The sequence below is a fragment of the Phocoena sinus genome, chromosome 6, assembly GCF_008692025.1.
Source record: "Phocoena sinus isolate mPhoSin1 chromosome 6, mPhoSin1.pri, whole genome shotgun sequence".
NCBI classification, from domain to species: Eukaryota; Metazoa; Chordata; class Mammalia; order Artiodactyla; family Phocoenidae; genus Phocoena; species Phocoena sinus.
This window is the reverse complement of record NC_045768.1, coordinates 93,390,627-93,415,825: the sequence shown is the minus strand read 5'-3', so window position 1 is coordinate 93,415,825 and position 25,199 is coordinate 93,390,627. Positions and strand designations below refer to the sequence as shown.

The window sequence follows — 25,199 nt, the reverse complement described above, 5'->3', positions numbered from 1 at the left end:
TCTATTTTGTCCGACATTAGTAGAGTTACCATAGCTCTCTTTTGGTTACTGTTTGCATGAAATACCTTTTTACATCCTTTTACTTTCAACCTAAATCTTTAAATCTAAAATGCCTTTCAATCTAAAATGTGTCTCTTGTAGAAAGCATATAGTCAGATCACGTTATCGTAAAAATCCATTCTGCCAATCTTTGTTTTTTAATTGGAGTGTTTAATGTATTTACATTTAATGTAATTACTGATAAATTAGGATTTTACCTGACATTTTGCTAGTTTTTTCTATTTGTGTTATGTCATTTTTTTGTCCCTTTCTTTCTCCATAACTGCTTTCTTTGGTGTCAAATAAATATTTTATGAGTGAACTCTTTTCATTACCTTGTTTTTTTTTTCTTTTTTTAAACTGTCTTTTAAAAGTTATTTTCTTAGTGGTTGCCCTGGGGATTACAACTAACATCTTAATTTGTAACAAGTTAGTTCAGATTAACACCAATTTAAATGCAGTAATATACAAAAACTTTGCTCCTATGTGGCTCTATTTCTCCACCTTACATTGTGCTGTTATGTTATGAAGATTCCATATTTATACATTGAGTGCTCATCAACACAGGTTTATAATTATTGCTTTATTCAGTTGTCTTTTAAATCAGAGAGGAGAGGAAAAGAGTTATGGACAAAAACTACATTTATACTGTTTTAATATTTGCCTATGTATTTAACTTTACCATTATCCTCTATTTTTTCACGTGACATGAATTATTGTTTAGTGTATTTCATTTTAGCCTGAAGTACTTCCTTTAGTATTTTTTCGTAGTGCAGATTTGTTAGTGATGAATTTTCTAGGTTTTTATTTATCTGGCACTGTTTTAACTTTTGATTCATTTTGAAGGATAGTTTTGCTGGCTACAGGCATACATCAGAGATATTGAGGGTTTGGTTCCAGACCACTGCAATAAAGTGAATAGCACAATAAAGCAAGTCACACAAATTTTTTGGTTTCCTAGTGCATTTAGAAGTTATGTTTACAATATACTGTAGTCTATTAAGTGTGCAATAGTATTATGTCTAAAAAATAATGCACACACCTTAATTATCAATACTTTATTGCTAAAAACTTTATTGCTAACCATCATCTGAGCGAGTTGCAACCTTTTTGCTGGTAGAGGGTCTTGCCTCAGTGTTGATGGTCGCTTACTGATCAGGGGGTGATGGTTGCTGAAGGTTGGGGTGACTGTGACATATTCTTAAAACAAGAAAACAATGAATTTTGCCACACTGATTGACTCTTCCTTTCATGAATGATTTCTCTGTAGCATGTGATACTGTTTGATAGCATTTCCCTCGCAGATTTACCTTCAAAATTGGAGTCACTCCTCTCAAACCCTGCCACTGCTTATCAGCTAAGTTTATATAACATTCTAACCCTTTGTTGTCATTTCAACAATCTTCACAGCATCTTCACTAGGAGTAGATTCCATCTCAAGAAACCACTCTCTTTGCCCATCCCTAACGCGCAGCTCCTCATCCATTAAATTTTTATCATAACATTCCAGCAATTCAGTCACATCTTCAGGCTCCATTTCTAATTCTGGTTCTCTTGCTATTTCCACCACATCTGCAGTTACTTCCTCAACTGACGTCTTGAACCCCTCAAAGTCATCCATGAGGGTTGGAATTAACTTATTCCAAACTCCTGTTAATGGTGATGATTTTACCTCTTTCCATGAATCATGAGTGTTTTTGATGGCATCTAGAATGGTCAATTCTTTCCAGAAGTTTTCAATTGACTTTGCTCAGATCGATCAGAGGAATAACTATGTATGGCAGCTACAGCTTTATGAAATGCATTTCTTAAAAACTAAGACTTGAAATTGAAGTTACTCCTTGATCTATGGGCTGAAGAATAGATGTTGTGTTAGCAGGCATGAAAACAACATTAATCTCATTGGCATCTCAATCGGAGCTCTTGGGTGACCAGGTGCATTGCCATTGAGTAGTAATATTTTGAAAGGAATCTTTTTTCCAAGCAGTAGGCCTCAATAGTGGGCTTGAAATATTCAGTTAACCATGCTGTAAACAGATGTGCTGTCATCCAGGCTTTGTTGTTGCATTTATAGAGCATAAGCAGAGCAGATTTAGCATAATTCTCAAGGGCCCTAGGATTTTCAGAATGGTAAATGAGCAATGGCTTCAACTTAAAGTCACCAGCTGCATTAGCCCCTAACATGAGAGTCAGTCTGTCCTTTGAAGTTTTAAAGCCAGGCATTGACTTCTCTCTAGCTGTGAAATTTCTAGATGGAATCTCCTTCCAATATGAGGCTATTTTATCTGCACTGAAAATCTGTTGTTTAGTGTAGCCACCTTCATTAATTATCTTAGCTAGATCCTCTGGATAACTTGCTGCAGCTTCTACATCAGCACTTGGGGCTTTACCTTGCTCTTTGATGTTATGTAAATGGCTTCTTTCCTTAAGCCTCATGAAACAACCTGTGCTAGATTCAAGTTTTTCTTCTGCAGCTTCCTCATCTTTCTTAGCCTTCATAGAATTGAAGAGAGTTAGACTTGCTTTACATTAGGATTTGGCTTAAGGTAATGTCATGGTCGGTTTTATATTCTATCCAGACCATTAAAACTTTCTCCATATTAGCAATAAGGCTGTTTCACTTTTTTATCTTTTATGCGTTCACTGGAGTAGCACTTTTACTTCAAGAATGTTTCCCTTGTATTCACAACTTGGCTAACTGTTTGGCACAAGAAGCCTAGTTTTTGGACTGTCTCAGCTTTTGACATGCCTTCCTCACAAAGTTTAATCTTTTCTAGCTTTTGATTTAAAGTGAGAGACATATGACTCTTCCTTTCATTTGAACACTTAGGGGCCATTGCAGGGTTATTAATGGGCCTAATTTCAATACTGTTGTGTCTCAGGGAATAAGGAGGCCAGAGAAGAGGGATAAAGATAGGGGAAGAGTCAGTTAGTGGAGTAGTCAGAACACACATTTATTGATTAAGTTTGCCATCTTATATGGATGAAGTTTGTGGCACCCCAAAACAATTACAATAGTAACGTCAGAGATCACTGATCACAGATGACCATAACAAATATAAGAATAATGAAAATGTTTGAAATATTGTGAAAATTACCAAAATGTGACACAGACACAGGAAGTGAGCAAATGCTGTTGGAAAAACGGCACTGAAAACTTGCTCAGTGCAGTGTTGCTACAAACCTTCAATTTGTGAAACATGCAAATTGTGAAATCTGTGAAATGCAGTGAAGTGAAGCACAATAAAACAAACTATGCCTATATAGAGTTCTTGGGTAGATAGTCTGTTTCTTTTGGTACTTGGAATGTGACATCTCACTGCCTTCTGGCCTCCATTGGTTCTGATAAGAAATCCACTGTTAATATTATTGAGGATCCTTTGTATATGATGAGCTGCTTCTCTCTTGCTACTTTCATGATTCTTTCTCTTTGGCTTTAATCAGTTTGATTATGAGGTGTCTAGATTTGAATCTCTTTGTTATTCCCCATTTGGTGAGACAACATTGTCATGTTTGATTTTTTGTTTCCTTTAGTTCTCAGAACATATTGAAAGTAGCTAATTTAAAGTCTTTGTCTAGTTAGTCCAAAACCTGAGTTTTCTCAGGGACAGTTTCTGTTGATTGCTTTTTTTTCTTGTGTGTGAGCCAAATTTTTTTGTTTCTTTGCATCCATAATTTTTTGTTGAAATTGGAAATTTAAAATAACGTGGTGTGACAACTCTGGAAGTCAGATTTCTCCCCTCCTCAGGATTTGTTGTTGCTGTTTGTTGTGGTTGTTTGTTGTAATGACTTTTCTAAACTAACTTAGTAAAGTCTGTATTTTTTGTCATATATGGTCACTGACAACTCAGCTCAGTTCATTTATTAGACAGCTAATGACTGAAAAGAGATTTCCTTAAATGTCTGAAACCACTAAGTCCCACAGTTTTTGCTGAGGGGTTCTGTGTGTGTGTTGAGGAACTCCTTCAACACTCAGGCAGCTGACAACTCTGCGTTAGCTTTTACTTCCTGCTTGTGCAAAGCTTCAAAGTCAGTCACAGGTGAGAACTAGAGCTTTTTTACATCTTTTCTGAGCAGGAACAGAACCCTGGCCATGAAAACAGCCCTCGTATACATGTAGCCTTCTAGATTGCCAGAATTATGTCAAAGCTTATTATTTCCCAGCTTTTCTTTTAAGCTTTCTGATTAGCTCACTCTTTATCCCAGATGTTATCTACTGTTTGAGGGAGCCACAATGTTAAAGAAGTGCCTCTAATTGTTTTTGACAAATGACCCTGGGGAAGAAGCTATGTTCCCTGGACAAGCTCTGAATCAAGTCAAATAAAGACAACCTTTGGAGTGGAGGATGCTGGAGAATGACCAGAAGCGTAATAATGACTGTTCTCTGGGAATAGGGCTTTGAAGGAGCCTCAATGCTCTTTTGCCCCCTCCCATGGCTATTAGGCTGCTGGTTTTCACTGTGACTGTGGGATTTGGGTTTTTAAGGCTACCATGGAGATGACAATAAAGCAAGCTAAAATGCAACAAAGCTGTTGTTCTGACAGCTGTTTGTGGTTTTTTGTTTGTTTAATAAACATGCTCTAGGTTGCTACAAGCTTCTGGTTAATTTCCAGAGTTATGAAAAAGTTGATTATGAAACTTTCTTTGCTAGCTTTCTTGTTGCTATTACAGAGGAGAGAATTTTCAGAGGTCCTTACTCTGCCATTTTCCCTGATGTCACTAAATCTCCATTTTAAAGTTAATTTTGTTTTGGGTAAATTTCATAATGTACTAAAATGTGTGTCTGTGCCTTGAGAAACTGGTTATCCTTACATATGAATTATATTTTTCCTTATTAATATGTAATTTTAAAAAAGGAGTTCTTTCCTGTTTCAAATATGACCAGAATTTCCTAAAGGGTAGAACTGTGAATAAGTCAGGGATATTTGGCCAAACCACTCATCTGCTTTATATATATGCCTGAGACCTAGATGGTTAAAGGGGCAGTGACTAAACTCTGCTTTCTGGGTCAACAATTACTAACATTAGATTTTTTGGTTTTGACTGCAAGCTTGACTTTTGGCTAAAGTCCCTGAAAATCCTCTTTTAACAGAATGCAGAGTCTAGATGAGCCCTGGACTGAAGAGGAGGGTGAGGGCGCAGACCACCCGTACTACAACAGCATTCCAAGCAAGATGCCTCCTCCAGGGGGCTTTGTAGATGCTCGACTGAAAGCCAGACTCCATGGTCCTGACACAGCCCAGGTGAGCCTTATACCTTTTCCCTTGGATGGTGGCTAACTGAACTTTCCTTTTGCTTTCTTTAACTATATTTTCAGGTCCAGACAGAAAAACTCACAAACTTTTCCCCCTTGAATTCCACAAAGCAGACAAGTAGGGGAAGCTTTTGTTTTAACGTCAAATGCCTTGGAGCTATATTGTGATTCCTGAGTCTGGGAGTTCCCTCTTCATCCTAGCACAAATCCCATTCTACTGTGAACTTAATGAGGAAAAGAGAGAGTTCAAGACTTCTAAAAGGCCTGGGGTGCTTTGGGTTCTCTGAAAGGAGAGTGGATGTAAGCCTTTAACATGAGATTTTTTTGAGTTTTTCTGTTTTGCGCATTTCCCTGATTTTCCCTCTAACTCGAAATTCTAGTAAGGCATTCGTTTTCTAGAGTTATGGTATCTCCATGATATCTCTTCATTATAGGGAATTTTTTATGTCACCTACCTTATGTGAATGACAATGACACCAATGAGAGTGGCAAATAACATTGAAACCAAGTGTCAGTAGCTCTAACACTGAGAAGGAATCAGCAAGGTGGACTTGCCAAGGCATGAATGGTTATGGATGTATGTGCTGGGTGGGAAGCATGTTCTGACACATAGATAATCTTTAACTGAAATCTATTTTAGGTCATGTTGAGTGATGTGGCTACACGTAAAAGAGCTCAATTTATGGTCACACTTAGGGAAGGGATGTGGGGGGTAATGAAAACAGGGGGCATTTGTAGTTTTGATGAGATACAGCCTCTTTCTTACACCCACACAAACTTATTCCCCAAATCTTAATGCCAACCGAGAGGCATGAGGGGAAAATTGGGTGTAATAGGCATGCAATCCATTGGCCATTGAAGGCCCTTCTACTGTACTATGGCTTTTAAAGATGCAGAAACAAGAAGAGGATGCCTTTTTCACTCTGTGTATTTATATATGTCTATAGTTTGCAGGAAAAGAGCAAACTTACTACCAGGGGAGACACTTAGGAGACCCGCTTGGCGAAGACTGGCAGCAAACACCTGTGAGGCAAGGTGAGAGGCAAGGCGAGGTGGACAAGAAACATAAAAAATACTTTTCGAAAGTGACGTGCTCCCTAGTGGGTAGTTCCTCTCCTGTGGAGTGGCAGAGTGACCCACTGGAAATACCTGCTGTGGGTGTGGCTGCAGATTCCCAGCCAGATCATACAAATAGAAATAATGGCTGTCGGGCATGTCTGAGGGCACACATCAGATGATGCCGCCCCTGGCACCAGGACCAGCTCACTGCCCCCACCCGCCCCAGTGCTTCCTGCACCCTGAGACTTTCCTCCTAAGGCCTTTCTCTGGCAGGAGGGCTTGACTGCCCAGGGGATGAGGCATTCACCTCCCCAGGGGCACCTGTACCCATTTCAAACGGGGCTGGCTTGGGAGACTGTGGGGCGTGCTTTGTGTTGTCCCTCAGCTCCCCAGCAGGGCTGAACCCCGGTGGCTCCCAACAGTAGCTTGTAGCTTTCCGCTCCTTGCCTCACCCCTGCCTTCCCTCTCCAGGGTCAGCTTCAGGAAGAGTGGAGCAATGCCGGCCCTTGGCAGAGATAGTACCAGGGATAAAAATCCCTCACAAGCCCTGGGTCCTGTCAGAGGACACTTCCACCTCTTATTCAACCTCTTAGCACGCACCTAACTCCCACATTAAAAATTATATGGCTATTGAAGGACCATTTAGTTTAAACTAACTGCTAACATGTTTCTATTCTCTAGACAGTTATTTCTACACATACATATATGTGTGTGTATGTATACATACATTTTTAAAGTCCTTTTTAATTTTAAACTTTTTCCCACCTCAAACATTTCTATAACTTTCAATAGCTCTGGGGCCCTGAATACTAACTGTTCAGGGCCTGGAGGAGATGGAGTGCCAAATGAGCTAAGATCCAATGTACACTTCTGGGTATAGAAATTTACATTTGTTGGTTTAACATTAAGGCTTTTCCATTCATTATTGACATTTGTTCTGGCGAGTAATTAACTATATATATATATATATATATATATATATGTGTGTGTGTGTGTGTATATATATATATATATATTTTTTTTTTTTTTTTTCTTTGCGGTACGCAGGCCTCCCACCGTTGTGGCCTCTCCCGTTGCGGAGCACAGGCTCCGGACGTGCAGGCTCAGAGGCCACGGCTCACGGGGCCAGCCGCTCTGCGGCATGTGGGATCTTCCCGGACCGGGGCACGAACCCGTGTCCCCTGCATCGGCAGGCGGACTCTCAACCACTGTGCCACCAGGGAAGCCCTTGTCAATATATTTTTAAAATTTCCCCCGATGAAAGAATTTCATGTCTTGCCTGCCCCAGCTGAAAGATGACCCATCCATACTGCCCAGCCAGTAATCCCTAAAACCCAGTCAGTACACCACATGGCTCTATCTCAGAATAGGATGGAAATAGCACATTAAAGTTATAACTTTGCCAGAGGCACTTTTTTTAAAAAATATTTTTCATCTTTGTTCTATACACATTTAAAAAGTATTATACAGCAATTGTGTACATAAACATATAACTGCTAACGATTAAAGGAGACACATTACTTACATGAGATATTTACTCTATTGAAAATTCATCAGGTTTATTTGAAAATGAGGTCTTTTTTTATGTTCAAGTTATTCCAGCCAGATCAAAAACAGACAATGTAAGAAGTTCACCAGGGCAAAAATGAGCACAAGTTTTTGTGTAAAGAGAATAAATAAATTTCAAGTTCTTATTTGTAAGCAATAAATATATTTTCCATAGAACAAATACAAATGTTCCTTATTGACCTGCTGGCAGCCATTTCCCTTAAATGAAACTGAACTCTGGGTACCAACACCAGGGAGGGTGTGTCTCCCTGCCCCCGACTCAGCACTTGCCAATGTCTGAAGTGGGAAAGGGCTGTCATCAGCAACTTATTCATTGGGCTTTTGATCTTTTTAAAGATTAGTTTGTAAAGTTGTTTTTACAGTCTGAGTTGTCTGCAGTTCATACAGACATCTGAATGGAAGATAGTCATCACTAAGCCACGACTCGTAGCGCAGGAACGACCAGTGATGCATAGAAACCACGTCCAGCGAGAGGAGTAGACACAGCTCAGGAATTTGTGGAGATGCTCTCCAGAGACGGGATTTTCGCAGGACACCTGCATTCTCACGCTTACAGGCCAGAGACAGTGGTGTTGCCAAAAGTCCTTTAGTGGGCTCTTGGGAAAGCTCCCAAAGCCCTGAACCCACTCTAGCCAGCTGGATTGAGCTGACTTCCACAGCCCACCACCTGGAGAGGTGACCTCTCTCCAGGCCCAAGGCGATCTTGAGAGTGTCTGTGGAAGCCTGTTAGAAACAGTGATCCCATACAAAGAATGGGATAGTGGCTCAAGCAGGGCGACACCCTTCGTTCGCCTCAGGCAACAAGAGCAGGGACAGCCTGACCCTGCCTTAACAGAGTCTTGGTCCAGTTGGGAAGTCCCACGAAGGCACAAGCCTGACTCTGTTTTAAAAGGAAGGTGCCTCATTCATTAGGAAGTAACTTTCTAATAAAATGGGGTCGCAGCACCTGCACTGCATTTCTAATGGAGTTAACATATGAAGCATTCCCCTACACTTAAAAAAAGAACAATGAAAATAAGGCCTGTTGTTCTTCTGCTCAGTTATTTTGATCTCAGTCCTTTGTAAAGGGGATGAGGAGGCTGAGGCAGCTTCTGCAGCAGGTGTGCCCCCCCCCCGGCTCCCCCCAGCCCGGGTCAGAGGCGCCTAGGGTCTTGGTAAGGCTCCTAACCTTCATGGCGTCCATCATCCTGGGCCAGTAGGTCCCATTTTGACAGGAAGGAGTGGAGAGCATCCTAGCAGAGTACAACAGGGTGTGAGAGGGTCAGAGAGGAGACTTAATGGATGGGCATCTGAAACAAGGATCTTCTTATGAATGAGCTAAAGGAACTTTTCTGTGAATCACTGGGTAGCTTAACATGAATAGCTTTATGATCAGAAGAGAAAAGAGGGCTGTTTTCTTGTTGCAGGGTCCTTGGACATCTACAGCATGCCGGAAAGGAAATCGCATGTGGCCCCTACGGGAGAAGCCCCCACCTATGTCAACACCCAGTGCATCCCGCTGCAGGCTGGGCTGGCCGCGGGCAGCAGTGCAGAAAGCAGCCCACGGAAAGACCTCTTTGACATGAGTGGGTTTCCATCTGCCACTGGATTTTTCTCTTTTGAGGCTGTTTTTTTACATTGTCTTTTGTTTGAAATCTGTGCAATTACTGAATTTTCTTCTGGTGGGGTTTTGATGAATGACACTGATTAGCTGTATTTTTCTGGGTTATGATTGAGCTTTTCAAGGCTTTGAACTTGGCCAACCCCTGCTTTGGAATTACAACCTTCTCTGCAGTCCAGAGGCAAAGCAGCTTCCCTCTTTTTTTTTTTTTTTAATTAATTAATTTATTTGGCTGTGTTGGGTCTTAGTTGCAGCACATGGGATCTTCGTGGTGGCATGCGGATTTCTCTCCAGTTGTGGCATGCGGGCTCCAGAGCACACGGGTTCAGTAGTTGCAGCATGCAGGATTAGTTGCCCCATGGCATGTGGGATCTTAGTTCCCCGACCAGGGATCGAACCCACGTCTCCTGCATTGGAAGGCGGATTCTTAACCACTGGACCACCAGGGAAGTCCCCCCCACCCCCGTTTTATAATTGACTTTGCTCTTGAAGATCGTATTGAGACAAATGATATACATAAATGCATTCATTTATTTATTCACTTAGGTATTAATTGGATATTGTGTGCCAAATACTGTATCAGTTTTAAGGATGCCAAGATGAAATGGCTTGGCCCCTGTTTTCATAGAGCTCTTAGTCTGTTGAACAAGACTAACATATAAGCAAGAAATTATAATATACCCTCTTGTTTGCCTACATACACTCACTTTCCCTCTCACTTTTTCTCTTTCTCTCTCCCCTTCTTCCTCTCTACTGAACACCTACCATGTGTCAAATACTAGTCTACTTACTGCGGATATACAGGAAAACCAAATAGACAAAGTCCCTACTCTCATGAAGTTTAAATAACCACCATGTGTTACAGGTAGTGACAGGTACTCTGATGAAAAATAAAACGGGATAAGAAGAGTAACCCCAAACTCCTGTTGATTGCACTGTAGTATGATGTGTACCATGGACCTCTGTTTGGCATATAGATTGGGAAAAATAAATCACCTGTGATTAATGAAAGTGTAAATTGTTGTTAAGGAATTTTGAAAGAGCTTCCCAAGCTCACAAACAGCTTTACATCCCCGAATTTCTTTTTCAATTTCCTTGAGAATTGTACAGGTTGAAGAGGGAAGGAGAGGAGACTAGCACTTAGTGAGTTTCTACCACATGGCTAGGTGCTTATTATTTTATTTAATTTTTGCAATAGTCCTACGGGTAAATGTTATTATTATTACCATTTTATAGAGGAGGAAACAGAGAGGTTTGGTAACTTCACTGCTGGTTCACCACATACAATACATACCTGTTATTGTATGTGGGTTAGGACAGGGCTGAGTGTTTTTATAAACAGGCTGCACCATGACAACAAAAGTCTATTTTTCCCCAGAATGGGACACTGGACTCCCATTCTGATTTTAAAAATCACCAGAGCTAGAAGAACTGTAGAATCATCTAGTCTAATCTCTTCATTTAAAAAAATGTGGAAATAGCCTAGGAGGTATGAAGCAACTTCTCAAGATGCAGAGCAAAGTGGTAGCTCCAGTTGTAACGATATCTCCCAACTTCAGTTTAGTAGTTGTATTTATGGTCAGACAATTTTCACTGTTTAATTTAGTCAATATACCAGTGACTCTTGGCCCCAGAGCCTGAGGAGAGTTAGATTTGGCTGGGGTTTGAGATGGGAAAAATGAAAGCCAGACCTCCCTTTTTTCATCCATCAATTTCTACTCCTACTCCCAAAACTAAAGAAGGGGAAACCGAAAGTATAAAGAGTCCTGGAGAGGCTAGTATCTATTGAAAAGTATGGAAAAGTAGACCTAGCACTCTGTGTTTATCTTGAACCACTATAGCTAAATAATGATGGTGGTAGTGGTACTGTTAGTGATGGTAATGGTACTGATGGTGGTGATGATGCTGATGATTGTGGTGATGGTGGTGATGGTGGTGAGGGTAATGATATGGTGATGGTGATGATGGTAATGGTGGTAATGAAGGTGATAATAATGATAAGATGGTGATAGTGGTGTTGGTGATGATGATGATGGTGATGATGATGTTGATAGTGATGGTGATGATGTTGATGCTAGTGGTGGGGCTGAGGTGATGGTGATTATGATGGTGATGATGATGTTGTGGTAATGGTGATGGTGGTGATGATGGTGATGGTACAGAAACAGAATACAAATTTTCAACTACTCCAGGTAATCAGGGAAAAAGTAGAATAAAAAGAGAAAATCTACAAACATAATTTTAGCCCATAGTTTTAACCCCTTTTTTGCCCCAAATCTGTAAATCATTTAACAAGTGTCAAAATGATTTAGTTTTGGTTTCATTTATTCACTTCACTTCTGCCCATTCTCTACCAACATTTAGCAAACTGGTCTGATTTTACAGCACTCACTGAATATTTATTGGTACAAACTATGTCCCAGGAACAATGTTGGACTAGAGGGATGTAGCTGTGCCCAGGAGAGAACCATTCTTGTTCTTGTGGTGCTTGCATTGTAGTAGGTTGGCAGTGGGGTCCTAGATAATCATCACAACACCTCACACTTGTGTGGCACTGTGGACATTTTTCAGAGTGCTGTTGTACATATTGCCTTGTTTGAAAATCGAACATTGAGATTTAATTAGATGAGCCTGGTGACTTCTCTTACCGCTGATATTTGTGGCTCTTAGAGCCATGGCCTGCAGTGAGAAGTATGTTCTGAAGAGCATAAAATCAAGCTCAATCTCAAACACTCACACAAGAGCCTTTTTCTACAGGGAAACAAGTGAAGATCAAGGGGAGGTAGAGCTCCTAGCCTGGGGCAAGTCACACAAAAGGCACCCAATAAATGTCAGTTTTCTTCTCTTTTAAGAATTCACCTAATACAAAAATTTTGAAAGAAACATTTGTTGGGCTGGGTTTCAGTTTTGCATGAAATCAAGACCTTGCCACTTGTCTTTTCCTTTGTGTATTTTCTTTGGTATTGGCAGGTTTTTATTCAGAAGAGAACACATTTGTTGAAGAGGCTAGCCAATAGTCCAGAGAAAGTAGATGGCATGTAATATTCATGGCCTCTTGCAGTGTGCAAAAATGGAGTCATTCTAACTAGTGAGGCAAAGGGTGTGCTTGAGTCTTTGGCACAAGACACAATGCCCAGCTGTCTTGGGAAAGCAGACTCATCAGAATGAGTCATGCCAAGATTTGGGCTTTGCTTTCAAATGCTTGTTATGATGAGTCTTGTTGTATTACCAGCCAGTCATTTTTCTCTACTTCTTTTTTTTCTGGTAGAAGTTGCCTTTGCATTTCCAGCCCTCACATTGTACTGTTTATCATTTGTTCTCCTTGGGATTGACGTGTTGCTGGCAAATGTTGTTGGCAGAACCTTTTGAAGATGCTCTCAAGAACCAGTCCTTGGGGCCTGTGTTGAGCAAGGCAGCCTCCGTGGAGTGCATCAGCCCCGTCTCACCCAGAGCCCCGGATGCTAAGATGCTGGAAGAGCTGAAAGCAGAGCCTTGGTACCAAGGGGAGATGAGCAGGAAGGAGGCAGAGGGGCTACTGAAGAGAGATGGAGACTTCCTGGTCAGGAAGAGCACCACCAACCCAGGCTCCTTTGTCCTCACTGGCATGCACAATGGCCAGGCCAAGCACCTGCTGCTCGTGGACCCAGAAGGCACGGTGAGCACAGGGCGGAGTGTGGCCGGCACTGGGCAACCTCCCTCCGACAGTCTACCCTGGGTCACTGCACTGGGGACCACTTTCTCTCCTCTACTCACATATGCCTGCTGAGTCCTGATGGTCACTTCTCCAGGGCCCTGGAGACCAGGCCCAGAGGACTTATGCTTTCAGGCCAGAGCCAGGCTACAGGAGCCCATGGTCAGGACCCCCTGTGCAAGTTACAAAACTTGGAAATCCCCAGGGCCTGGGTTGAAAGGTTTAATTCTCATGTTCTTTAAAATAAATACAAAAACTGAGAAAGTTTTCCTTTCAGATATGTTCATAGTGGACAAAGAAGTACAGGGCTCCTGGGCTTTTAATATTTACCTCAAATATCTCTACAAGTTGAATCACCAGTTTTTATTTGCAGGTTATAAAATGTGATGAAGCAGTAAGTAAGCCTCCTATTAATTAGCCTCTTGCTTTCCCACCCAGAGAAGTAATACCTCATGACAGTGATTTTGGCACTTCCTGGCAGTACAGTTGTGTCTGAATAATTCTATGGGGTTGACTGAATATACCATCTTTCAGTCAATAAATAAATTTGACTTCACCCTGGCACAGTCCAAGAATTACTAAGTTTAATAAATGTAGTTACCTTAGCCTAACCATTGAGTAAATTCCAGGATTGTTGTTTAAAATTATTTTATCCAGTGAAAACAAAGCAGCAGGTAGAGTTATCTCAATAGTGGTTAAGAACATTGCATTAAAAAAAAAATTTATTGAAGTGTAGTTGCTTCACAATGTTGTGTTAATTTCTGCTGTACAGCAAAGTGACTTAGTTATGCATATGTATATACATTCGTTTTCATATTCTTTTCTATTATGATTTATCACAGGATACTGAATATAGTTCCTTGTGCTATACAGTAGGACCTTGCTGTTTATCCATTCTATAGATAATAGTTTGCATCTGCTAAACCCAAACTTCTAATCCTTTCCTCCCCAACCTCCCCTTCCCCTTGGCAACCACAAGTCTGTTCTCTATGAAGGACATTGCATTTTTTGATTGACGGGTAGGGATGAAGACAGTCTTCAGTTGAACTTGGACACAATTTAACTGTGTGTGTTTGGGGAAAGAGGCGGTGTTACCTGAGATGATTTGTTGCCTCAGGTGTCTAGACTAAGTTGCCTGCACAACTCAGCTCCCTAGACCTCTGCACCTTCTCTTCTCTTCCATTCTCCAGCTGGGCAACCACTCCCCATGAATGTAACATATATCCAATTCACCTTCTTTTGTTGTGTGGATTTTTTTTACATATATGCACACCAGGGAAAATACATATTTTGTGTTTGTGTGTTTCAGAAATTTGCAAACAAACATGATGTTATTCCACAAATCATTTCTTTCTTTTTCCCTTCGGTACATGTTTTTAAGATCTGTCAGTAGTGCCTTCCGTACACTGAATTGTTACTTGGGTGGGCCATCTGGGGCTCACTGGATACACCATCTGCACATCACTTCCTGAGCTCTCTTGTGAAACATTGAAAAACTGAAGGTGCTGCAAACCTCGTGCCTGTTTCCCCTGCACCTGGGATGGTCTCTCTGGGGCATATCCCAGGAGTGTTTGATCATAGGGTGTACATACATTTAATGTCATCAGGGGTTGCATCTGCTTCCAGAATGGCTGGGCTACTGACAAGTGCAGCAGCAGAGCGTGAGGGTCCCACACCCACCCTTTCTCTATCTAGTTTTGCTAATCTGGTGCGGGTGGGGAGTGAAGTGATGTCTCATTGTTTGCTGTGCAATTCTTTGATTGCACTTTAACAGGTTTCTCCATAAATTTTATGTTCCTATCTTTCCTCCATGTTTCTCTTTTAATCTTCTTATTGGGTTTTCTTGAGTTTATTCCAGCAATAGAATCTCCATATGTACTCTCCCACATCTTCACCTATCAGATAGTTTTGTCTGTGACATTCTTCATCAGATAAAAGTCTGTTTTTGGGGAATGTAGCTGAATCCATCAATTTTCCCCTTTATGCTTTATAGTTTTGAGTTTTAAAAGGTTTCTCACCTACAAATCACAGATGTACGGTACTCTATATTTTCTCCTACTAGCTTTATTGTTTGTCTTTCACATTTACCTTTCAATTCCAACTGAAGTTACTTTGGAAGATGATATAAGATAGGACCCAACATTTTAAAAATGGCCATGTAGTGAGCCAATTCTCCCATCACTATTTACTAAATAATTCACCTTTTCTCTGTGGTAGTGATGCTCCCTCTATTACATACTAAGTCTCTGTGTCATGGGTCTGTTTCTGGACTCTCAGTTTTGTTCTACTGATTTGACTGTTTCTTGTGCAAGTTCCATACTGCTTTAGTCATTACAGCCTTAAACTGTCTTAATATCTGGTGGTGTGCATCCTTCCTCTTGAGTCTCCTTTTTATAAGTTGTCTTAGCTATTCTCAGACCTTTATTCTTTGTACTGATTTTAGATTCATTTTATCAAGTCACCAAAAATACGTGCTGGGGTTTCGATAGGACTTGCACTGAATTTACAGATTAATTTGGGGCGAGCTGACATTTTTCAATATTAAATCATCACCTCCATGAACATGGCATGTCTCCACTTATTTAGTTTTAAGATGTCTTTTGTTAGAATATTAAAATTCTCTTCAGAAAGTTCTTCTGTTTCCATTGTTAGGTTACTTCCTAGGGATAGTTTTAGTTCTTGTTGTAAGTGGTATGTTATTTTTGATCACTTTTTCTCAGTAGTTGTTGCTGCAGGGAGAGGAAAGTAGTGTGATCTTGAGCCTGGAAATTTTGCTGATTGTGGTCGTTTTACTGGACCAGCGGTCGTTGCCATTGCAAACACTGATTTTTTTCACCTGCCTTCCAATCCCAGACATTAAAGGACACCTTTGAGCATTGGCCAGGAGAGAGCGCCCTTGTTCAGCTTCCAACCTGAAGGAATGTTTGAGGTATTGTTCCCTTAAGGATGATGTAAGCTTTTGGTAGATGTCCTTATCAACCTAAAAGACTTCATTCATTCATTCACTCAACAAATGTGTACTGGATGACAACTAATCCAGGCATTGTTTTTTGCACCTGGGATATGTCCATGAGCCAGTTAAAAGGGCAATCTCTGCTCTCATTACCTATTTATACATATTAATTGACCAACTACTTTTATCATGTATAGGTGTTGAACTTTATCAAATGCTTCTTCAGCAGATTTTGAGATAATACCATGATTTTTTTCCTAAAGTCCATTCATGTGGGAAATTACACAGGTAGATTTTTCTGATGTTGCATCCTGGCATAAACCCTGCTTGGTCTTGACATAGTAATCATGGATTTGGAGTCCTAATATTTCCTTTAGAATTTTTCAGGCACAGTTCATGAGAGAAATCTGTCTTCATTGTCTTTGCTTCCTTCTCTTGTGTGTGCTTATCTGGTTTGGGTGTCAAGATTATGTGGTTATACACACCTCTTACAATGATCTAGGCTTACTCAGGTCAGAGGAGACTTCCCCCACCATTTTACCTCAAATAGAATCCCCTCGATATCCCCTATTTCTTTACCCTGATTTATTTTTACCCTTAAGCACTTATCACAAACAAGCACTCGTTTATTTGCTAATTTGTTTATTATTTCGTTTCCCCCACTAGACTGTAATCTCCAAGAGGGTAGCAGTCTTGTTCATTGCAGTATTTCCCACCATCTAGAATAGTGCCTGGCACATAGCTGGTGTTCAATAAGCATTAGATAACTGAATACATAAATCAACCTCAGGCTTTTTCAGGTTAGGAGGTTGAGGACCGAAGAAGGTGACCTGGGTCACAAGTGAGATTTTCTACACAGACTCAGTCCAGAGTTCTTTCCATTTGCATTGGCTACCTATTAAATGAGTTGCAGTTATCTAAAGGAAAATAGGAGGGAAATAGAAATCCTATGAGAATAGGAATATTTCAGTTGAAAATTTTAGGTATTTTTTTAAAGTTAAAATTTAGCTAAATTATACCCTCTTATAGATCAAAGACGATTAGTTTTTTTGTTCACTCAGTTCTTATAGACAAGAAGATGATTTACAGAAGATATGTACTACTACTAATATATTATACATTCATGAACCAGTATCAAGATAATGTAGAAGACAAGGAGGACGTGAAGTTAGACCAGGTGTCTGAGCAAGCCCAAACACCCCAAGCTGTGCTGTCTCTACAGCTTTAATTTTGGAGGAGAAATTTGCAGTATGGCTGAGAAAATCTGTAAATCACACCTACTAATAACTGTTCTTTTGGGGGGCTTTTTGTGGGATCTGATTATCTAGCTTAATTGATCCTATGGAGGACAGCTTTAGCTGAAAAAGAAAATGGAAGTGAAAGACTTAATTAAAAACGTAATGTCACTTCCTTGCTGTGAGGACACCAAAATAGACGATGAACACATTCTCTTCAATATTTATTCATCTGATTTTCATGGTAATTGGTTGGTCCCTGACTATAAAGGCGGAAACTTGGCAGAACAGATTACTCAGATAAATAAGGATGCAAAACAGTTCTACGTCTAAATTTACTCCAGAGTATACCAACCTATGTGCCTTCCCACTGTGCACTGATTGTTCAAGACGAGGGCGCCTGGGCATGCTGGAAATGTGGGTGACAAGGATCACTGTGACAGGGCTTTTGAGCTCCTGCAGAGGTGCTGAGGCTACCGACCCTAGATAACAGCAGCTGAAAAGAAGCCGGCGAGTGGGTCTGTAGGAACAGCCTCAGATATGGAGTCTGGTGCACTTTTTTTTCTTTTCAACATCTTTCAGAATCATTTAGTCAGCCCTCTGTGTCTAAAATTATTCCCTGAGTCATTTATCATTGATTCATCACTTTGGCCTTGAAGGGCCAGCGAAGTGATGTGGGCACTGTGCTTGCATTTGAACAAGCTACGGCTGCACGTTGCTGGGTATTCCATGGGCTTCGTCAACGTGGTCTCAGGTTATGGCATGTTTGAGAGCGTGTACAGGGGCTTTTGCATTCCTGAACTCACCAAACCATGACAACCATCCAACATCCACATTTATCAGGTTTTTATTTTCTTCTCAGGGTAATTAAGAAAACAAAAAGCCCCCTGATCCCTCCACTTAATAAAGCCCTGTTGTTATTTTGAAATTCCCTTCGTACCAGTCAGTCTAGCCTGTGCTGCCGTAACAAATAAGGGACTCCCTTCTCCAACAATGAGAAAACTGACTCCCATTATTCTTAATGTTTTTACTTGTTTGATGAACTTCCTTGTATGTGGAAACCTTCCTCATCAAGCCTGGATTTCGACTCCTCTGTCCAACTGTCCCCACATGGGTTCCCTCCTCACCCTGTTCATATTTTGACACCCACACTGCTCGATCCTCCTACATACATGCCCTCTCCCTCCTTGGCTGTGACTTCCATGGTGGGCTGCCCAACCTTCTCCTTGGCATGGATGCTTCTGACACCCTGTGCCAGTCCATCCATCCATCCAGCCCTTGGGCATACCCACTCTGCCCGCACTCTGGGATGCCACTTGGGGCCATTGTGGCTACGTGACCCCCACATCACAGACACCTGTCTTCTTGGCATTTGGACTTTTTGTTCACTTAGGAAGGAAAAGGAGAGGAAAGGAAGGGGAAGAGGAGCTTTGCAAAGTATTTCATAACAGATCCTGGGCCTCCTATCATTCCTACTATAACTACCTTAGCACGCATCCCTACCAATAAGGACATTAAAACAACAACAACAACATGTCATTGTTATAGCCAACAAAACCCAAAACTAATTACTAAACATACTCGAAATTTCCTGATTATCTCAAAGATATTCTTTTTATAGTAAATTTGTTGGAATCAGAATCCATAGATTGTCCACATCATGCATTTCATTATGTCTCTTAAGATTCGCACTCTGTAGAAGCTTTCTTTCTGTTTCCCTCTACACCTTGATTTGTTTGGTGAACTGGACATTTGTCTGTAGATTTTCCCATGTAGTGATTTGTGTCCTTGCTTTCTTGTGGCATTATTTAACTTGTTTCTTGTCTCTTGTATTATCTATGAACTGGTAAACATAAAGATCTTTAAAAACAGCTCTGTTGGGACAGAATTTACATAATACACACTTGAAGTGTACAATTCTGTGGTTTTTAGTATATTTGCAGATACGAGCATCCATCATCACCATCCATTTTGGAATATTTTCATGCTGTACCATTTAGCTATCACCTCCCTATCCTCCCATCCCGCAGCCCTAGGAACCACTCAGCTATTTTCTGTCTCTATAGATTATCCAATTCTGGACATATGTATGAATAGAATTATATAATATGTGGACTTTTGACTAACTTCTTTCACTTAACATAATGTTTTAAAGGCTTACCCATGCTGTAATATGTGTGAGCACTCCATTCCTTTTTATGGATGAATAATATTCCATTTTTGGACATACCACATTTTATGATTAGTCTGTTGATGGGCACTTGGCTATTGTGAATAATGCAACTATAAATGGTACGTACAAGTTTTTGCATGGACATATGTTTCATTTCTCTTGGATATATATCTAAGAGTGGGATTGCTAGGTCAAATGGTAACTCTATAATTTGTCTCTTGATGAAATGCCAGACGGTTTTCCAAAGCAGCTATACCATTTTACATTCCAACCAGCAGTGTATAAGGGTTACAATTCCTCTATATCATCACCAACACTTGTTATTATCTGACTTTTTGATTCTAGACATACTAGTGGATGTAAAGTGGTATACCATTGTGGTTTTGATTTGCATTTTCCTTGATGACTAATGAGGTTGAGCATTTTTTCATGTGCTTATTGGCCATGTGTGTATCTTCTTTGGAGAAATGTCTATTCAGATCCTTTGCCTACTTTTTCTTCCTTTTCTTTTTTTTCTCTTCACTTTTTATTGTGGTAAAATATATGTAATATAAAATTTACCATCGTAACTACTTTTTGAGTGTACAGTTCAATGATATTAAGTATGTTTATATAGTTAGGCAACCACCACTGCCATGCATCTCCAGAACCCTTCTCATCTTTCAAACCTGAAACTTTATACCTATTGAACAATAACTTCCCATTCCCAACCCCCAGTCCCTGGCATCCACCATTTTACTTTCTATAACTATGATTTTGACTACTCTAAGTATACCTCATATAAGTGGAATCATACAGTATTTGTCTTTTTGTAATTGGTTTATTTCACTTAGCACAATGCCCTCAGGTTTCATCCACATTGTAGAATGTGTCAGAATTTCCTTCCTTTTTAAGGCTAAACAATATTCCATTATATGTATGTATCGCATTGTATCGCATTTTGCTTATCCATTCATCAGTGGATGGATATTTGGGTTGCTTCCATGTTTTAGCTATTGTGAAAAATGATGCTATGAACATGGGTATGCAATATCTCTTCCAGACCCCACTTTAGACTTTTATAGCATATATCCAAAGGTGGATTTGTTGGATCATATGGTAATTCATTTGTAATATTTTCTTGAGAAACTATCATATTTTTTCCACAGTGGCTGCACCGTTTTACATTCCCACCAGCAGTATACAAGGGTACCAATTTCTACACATCCTCTCCAACATTTATTTTCTATTTTCTTTTTTTTTTTTTTTCTGTATGCAGGCCTCCCACTGTTGTGGCTTCTCCAGTTGCGGAGCACAGGCTCCGGACGCGCAGGCTCAGCGGCCATGGCTCACGGGCCCAGCCGCTCCGCGGCATGTGGGATCTTCCCGAACCGGGGCATGAACCCGTGTGCCCTGCATCGGCAGGTGGACTCTCAACCACTGCTCCACCAGGGAAGCCCTCTATTTTCTTGATAGCAGCCATCCTAATGGATGTGAGATGGTATTTCATTGTAGTTTTGATTTGCATTTCTCTAATGATCAGTTTTGTTGGTCTCTTTATATTCATCCTTATTAGAGTTCATTGAGCTTTTTGGACGTTTATACTCATGTATTTAATCAGATTTGGAAAATTTCTGTCATTATTTCTTCAAGTACTATGTCTTTCTCTTTTTACCCTCTTCTCCCTCTAGCATTCTAGCAATGCATATGTTGATCTATTTTATGGTATCCCACAGGTCCTTTAGGCTCTGTTCACTTTTCTTCAATCTTTTTCCTTCTGTTCCTAGGACTCAAAAATTTCAATTGTCCTATCTTCAAGCTCCCTGATTCTTTCTTCTGTCTTGTGCTTTTCCACTCCAGAGTTTCATTTTGGTTCCTATTTAGGTTTTCTAAATAGGTTTTATTGATGTTTCTATTATTTGCATACATCATTTTCTTGACTTTCTCCACATCTTTATTTAGTTCTTTGAGCATCTTTAAGGCACCTTCAAGTTATTTTAAAGTCTTTTTCATGAATATTTATCCCTCTGTTTTTTCTAAGAGTTTTATAGTGTTAGCTTTTCCATTTAGGCTTTTGGTCCATTTTGAGTTAATTTGTGTATTCGGGGTGAGGCAATGTTTCGATTTTATTATTTTACAGGTGGATATCCAGTTTTCTCAGCATCCTTTGTTGAAAAGACTATTCTTTCCCCCATTGAATATGTTTAGCATTGCTGAAAATCAATTGACCATATATGTGTGGGTCTCAATTCCATTCTGTTGATCCCTATGTCTGCCTTTGTGGCAGTACCACATTGCCTTGATTACTGTTGCTTAGTAGTAAGTTTTTAAGTCAAAGAGAGTGAGTCCTCTGACTTTGTTCTTTTTCAAGATCGTTTTAGCTATTCAGGGAACCTCACAATTTTATATACATTTTAGAAACAGCTTGCCAATTTTTACAAAGAAGTCAGATGGGTTTCTTATAGGAATTGCGTGTTGAATGTACAGATCAACTGGGGGATAGAGAGTATTGCCATCTTAACAATGCTGTCTTCTGTCCATTAACATGGGATGTTTTCCCACTTATCTAGATCTTCTTTAATTTCTTTTGACAATGTTTTTTTAGTTTTCAGAGTGTAAGTTTTCCACTTACTTTGTTAAATTTATTCCTCTCCATATATTTGTTTCTTGGATGCACTCATGAATGCAATTGTTTTCTCAATTTCATTCTCATTGTGTTCTTTGCAAGTATATAACTACAATTAATTGTTTGTATTAATCTTATATCGTGCAAACTAGCTGAACTCATTTATGAGTTCTAATAGTAGTTTTTAGTGATTCCTTAGTGTTTTCTACATATAAGATCATATTATCTGTGAATAGAGATAGTTTACTTCTTTCAAATCTGGATGCATTTTATTTCTTTTTATTGACTATTTGCCCTGGCTAGAACATCCAATAGAATAATAGAAGTGGCAAGAGCGGTTGTCTTTATCTTTTTACTTATCTTAAGGGGAAAGCATCCAATCTTTCACCATTAGGTATGATGTTGTGAGTTTTAGGTGGATGTCCTTTATCACGTTAAGTAAATTTCCTTTTACTTTTTTGAGTATCTTTTAACATGAAAAAGTGTTGTATTTTGTCAAATGCTCTTTATGTGCCTATTGAAATAATTATGTGATTTTTGTTTTTTATTCTATTGATATGTTCAACTCCATCAATCGGTTTTCAGATGTTAAACCAACCTTGCATTCCTGGAATAAATTCTGCTTGGTCATAGTGTATAATTATTTTTAAACGTTTCTGGATTTGGTTTGCTAGTACTTTTTGTTGAGGACTTTTTGCATCCATATTCATAAGAGATATTAGTCTGTAGTTCTCTTTTCTTGTAGTTTCTTTGTCTGGTTTTGGTATCAGGGTACTACTGGCCTCATTGATTGAATTTGGAAGTATTCCCTCATCTCCTACTTTTCGGAAGAAATTCCAAAGAATTTATATTAATTTTTCTTTAAACATTTGATAGAATTCAGCAGTGAAGCTATCTGGTCCTGGGCTTTTCTTTTGGGGTACTTCTGTTTAATGCTTAATATCTTCACTTGTTATAGGTGTATTCAGATTTTGTATTTCTTCTTGAGTCAGTTTTGATAGTTTGTGTCTTTCTAAGAATTTGTCCATTTCACCTAATATCAGATTGGTTGGCATAAAATTTTCCATGGTATTCTTTTATAATCTTTTTTATTTTTATAATATGGGGAAAATGTTCCCCTTTTCATTTCTAAGTATAGTAGTTTGAGTCTTCTTTGTTTTTTAATTTGGTCAATCTAGCTAAAGGTTTGTCAAGTTTGTTGACATTTTCAAAGAACCAACTTTTGGTTTCATTGATTTTTTTTCTATTGTTTCTCTATTCTCCATTTTGTTTATCTCTGCTTTAATCTTTATGATTTTCTTTCTTCTGCTTGCCTTAAGTTTAGTATACTCTTCTTTTTTTCAGGGTCTTTAAGTGAGGGGTTATGTTATTGATTTGAGATATTTTCTGTCTTAATATAGACATTTACAGCTATAAATTTCTTAAGTATAGCTGTAGCTCATAAGTTTGGTCTGTTGTGTCTTCGTTTTCATTTATTTTAAGTATTTTCTTATTTCCCTCCTGATATCTCTTTGACTCATTAATTATGTAGGAGTTTTTTTTTGAATTTCTATGTATTTGTGAGTTTCTGAATTCTTTTCCTGCTGTTGAGTCCCAGTTTCATTTCATTTTGGTCAGAGAATGTATCCCCTTAGTGTGGCATTATTGTTATACATATTAATCTATTATATTAATGTTACAGACTTAACAATGCATTGTTATATTACCTTACCCTCTGAAATTATTTCCCTAGCCTAATGCAGCTTTGCTCTGCCCACCTCCTTTGTACTGTTATTGGCAAATATGTTATACGTATATTACACTTCTATGTTAGGCCCAACATTACATTATATTCATATTATTTTATACAATTACTTTTAAATAAGTTAATATTGAAGTTTCTAATTGCCTTCTTCTTGAGAGAAGAGACCTAAGTTTTCCTCACCATGTCATTACTATTATCCAGCTCATTCCAGCTATTTTTAGAACATGCATGAAGACAGTCTGATTTTCTGTTCTAATGTGGACTAATAGATTACTAAGGCAAACCCATTATTCTAAGGACATAGTCTCATTGGAGTCCTGGGTGAGTTTCAGCCTGTTGTGTATACTATATCTTCCTCTTTTATGGTTTTCACTCACTTTAATTGGAGTTATTCCTCAAAACATGTGCACGGGCATGAACTTTCTCATTCTTACATGTCTGAAAATATATTTTGAAGTCACTTTGATTCACCTTATGGTTGGCTGTAGCATGGCTGCTCTGATTCTTAATCTTTTGTAGATTACTTTTTCTTTACCTACTAGACATTTTTAGTTTTTTCTTTACCTTCTACAATGACGTGGTCGTGAATCTGTGTGTACCTTTTCTTATTCATTTTTCCAGAGATGTGATGAACCCTTTCCATCTGAAAATTTTTGTTTTTTCTTAGGTCAGAGCAATTTCCTTATATTATTTCTTTGATAATTTCTTACCTTCTTTATTCTTTCCCCTTAGAACACCTGGTTGAGGGGATGGATCTCTTGGACTGATCTTCTGTCTCTTCTTTCCTGCAAGTTTCCAGTTCTTTGAAAATTTGCTCTATGTTCTGAAAGCTTTCCTTGATAATCTTCCAAACTTATTATATGTATAATTTTACAAATTGTATATTTAATTTCTAAAGGAAAATTTGTTATCTTCTGATTGTTTTACTTTTATTGTGCATCTTGTTCTTTTTAATGGTTAAAAAGAAGAAGAACATTTTTACTTTTTGGTGTTATTAATATGAGTTGTTTTAAATATTTTGTCTATTTTCCAACTTAACTTGTGGGGTCAGGTGTTTGTTTGCTTATCATGATTTTTCTTTTCATGGTACTGACATTCTTAAGATGCCCAGTACATTTCCTTGCCATATATAAGAACAAGAGACTGGATTGATTTTCCTGGGATGGATCTCCTCTGCTCTAATACATTTAGGTATCTTTCCCTCTAGTCTTTCCTGGCATTAGCATTGAAGACTGACTGAGATTATGTGTGTGTGGTGGGTGAGGCATGGGGTAGGG

The 25,199-nt window shown here is 39.2% G+C and overlaps 1 protein-coding gene across 1 annotated transcript in view; it reads left to right on the top strand.

The window, feature by feature from the left end:
• Window positions 1-25,199, top strand: part of SHC3 (SHC adaptor protein 3) — a 142,446-nt gene that overhangs the window by 107,780 nt on the left and 9,467 nt on the right. The window contains exons 8-11 of the mRNA XM_032635428.1: window positions 5,132-5,282; window positions 6,241-6,328; window positions 9,328-9,486; window positions 12,881-13,176. Coding sequence (XP_032491319.1) covers window positions 5,132-5,282; window positions 6,241-6,328; window positions 9,328-9,486; window positions 12,881-13,176 — 694 coding nt within the window. The remainder of the gene's footprint in view (window positions 1-5,131; window positions 5,283-6,240; window positions 6,329-9,327; window positions 9,487-12,880; window positions 13,177-25,199) is intronic.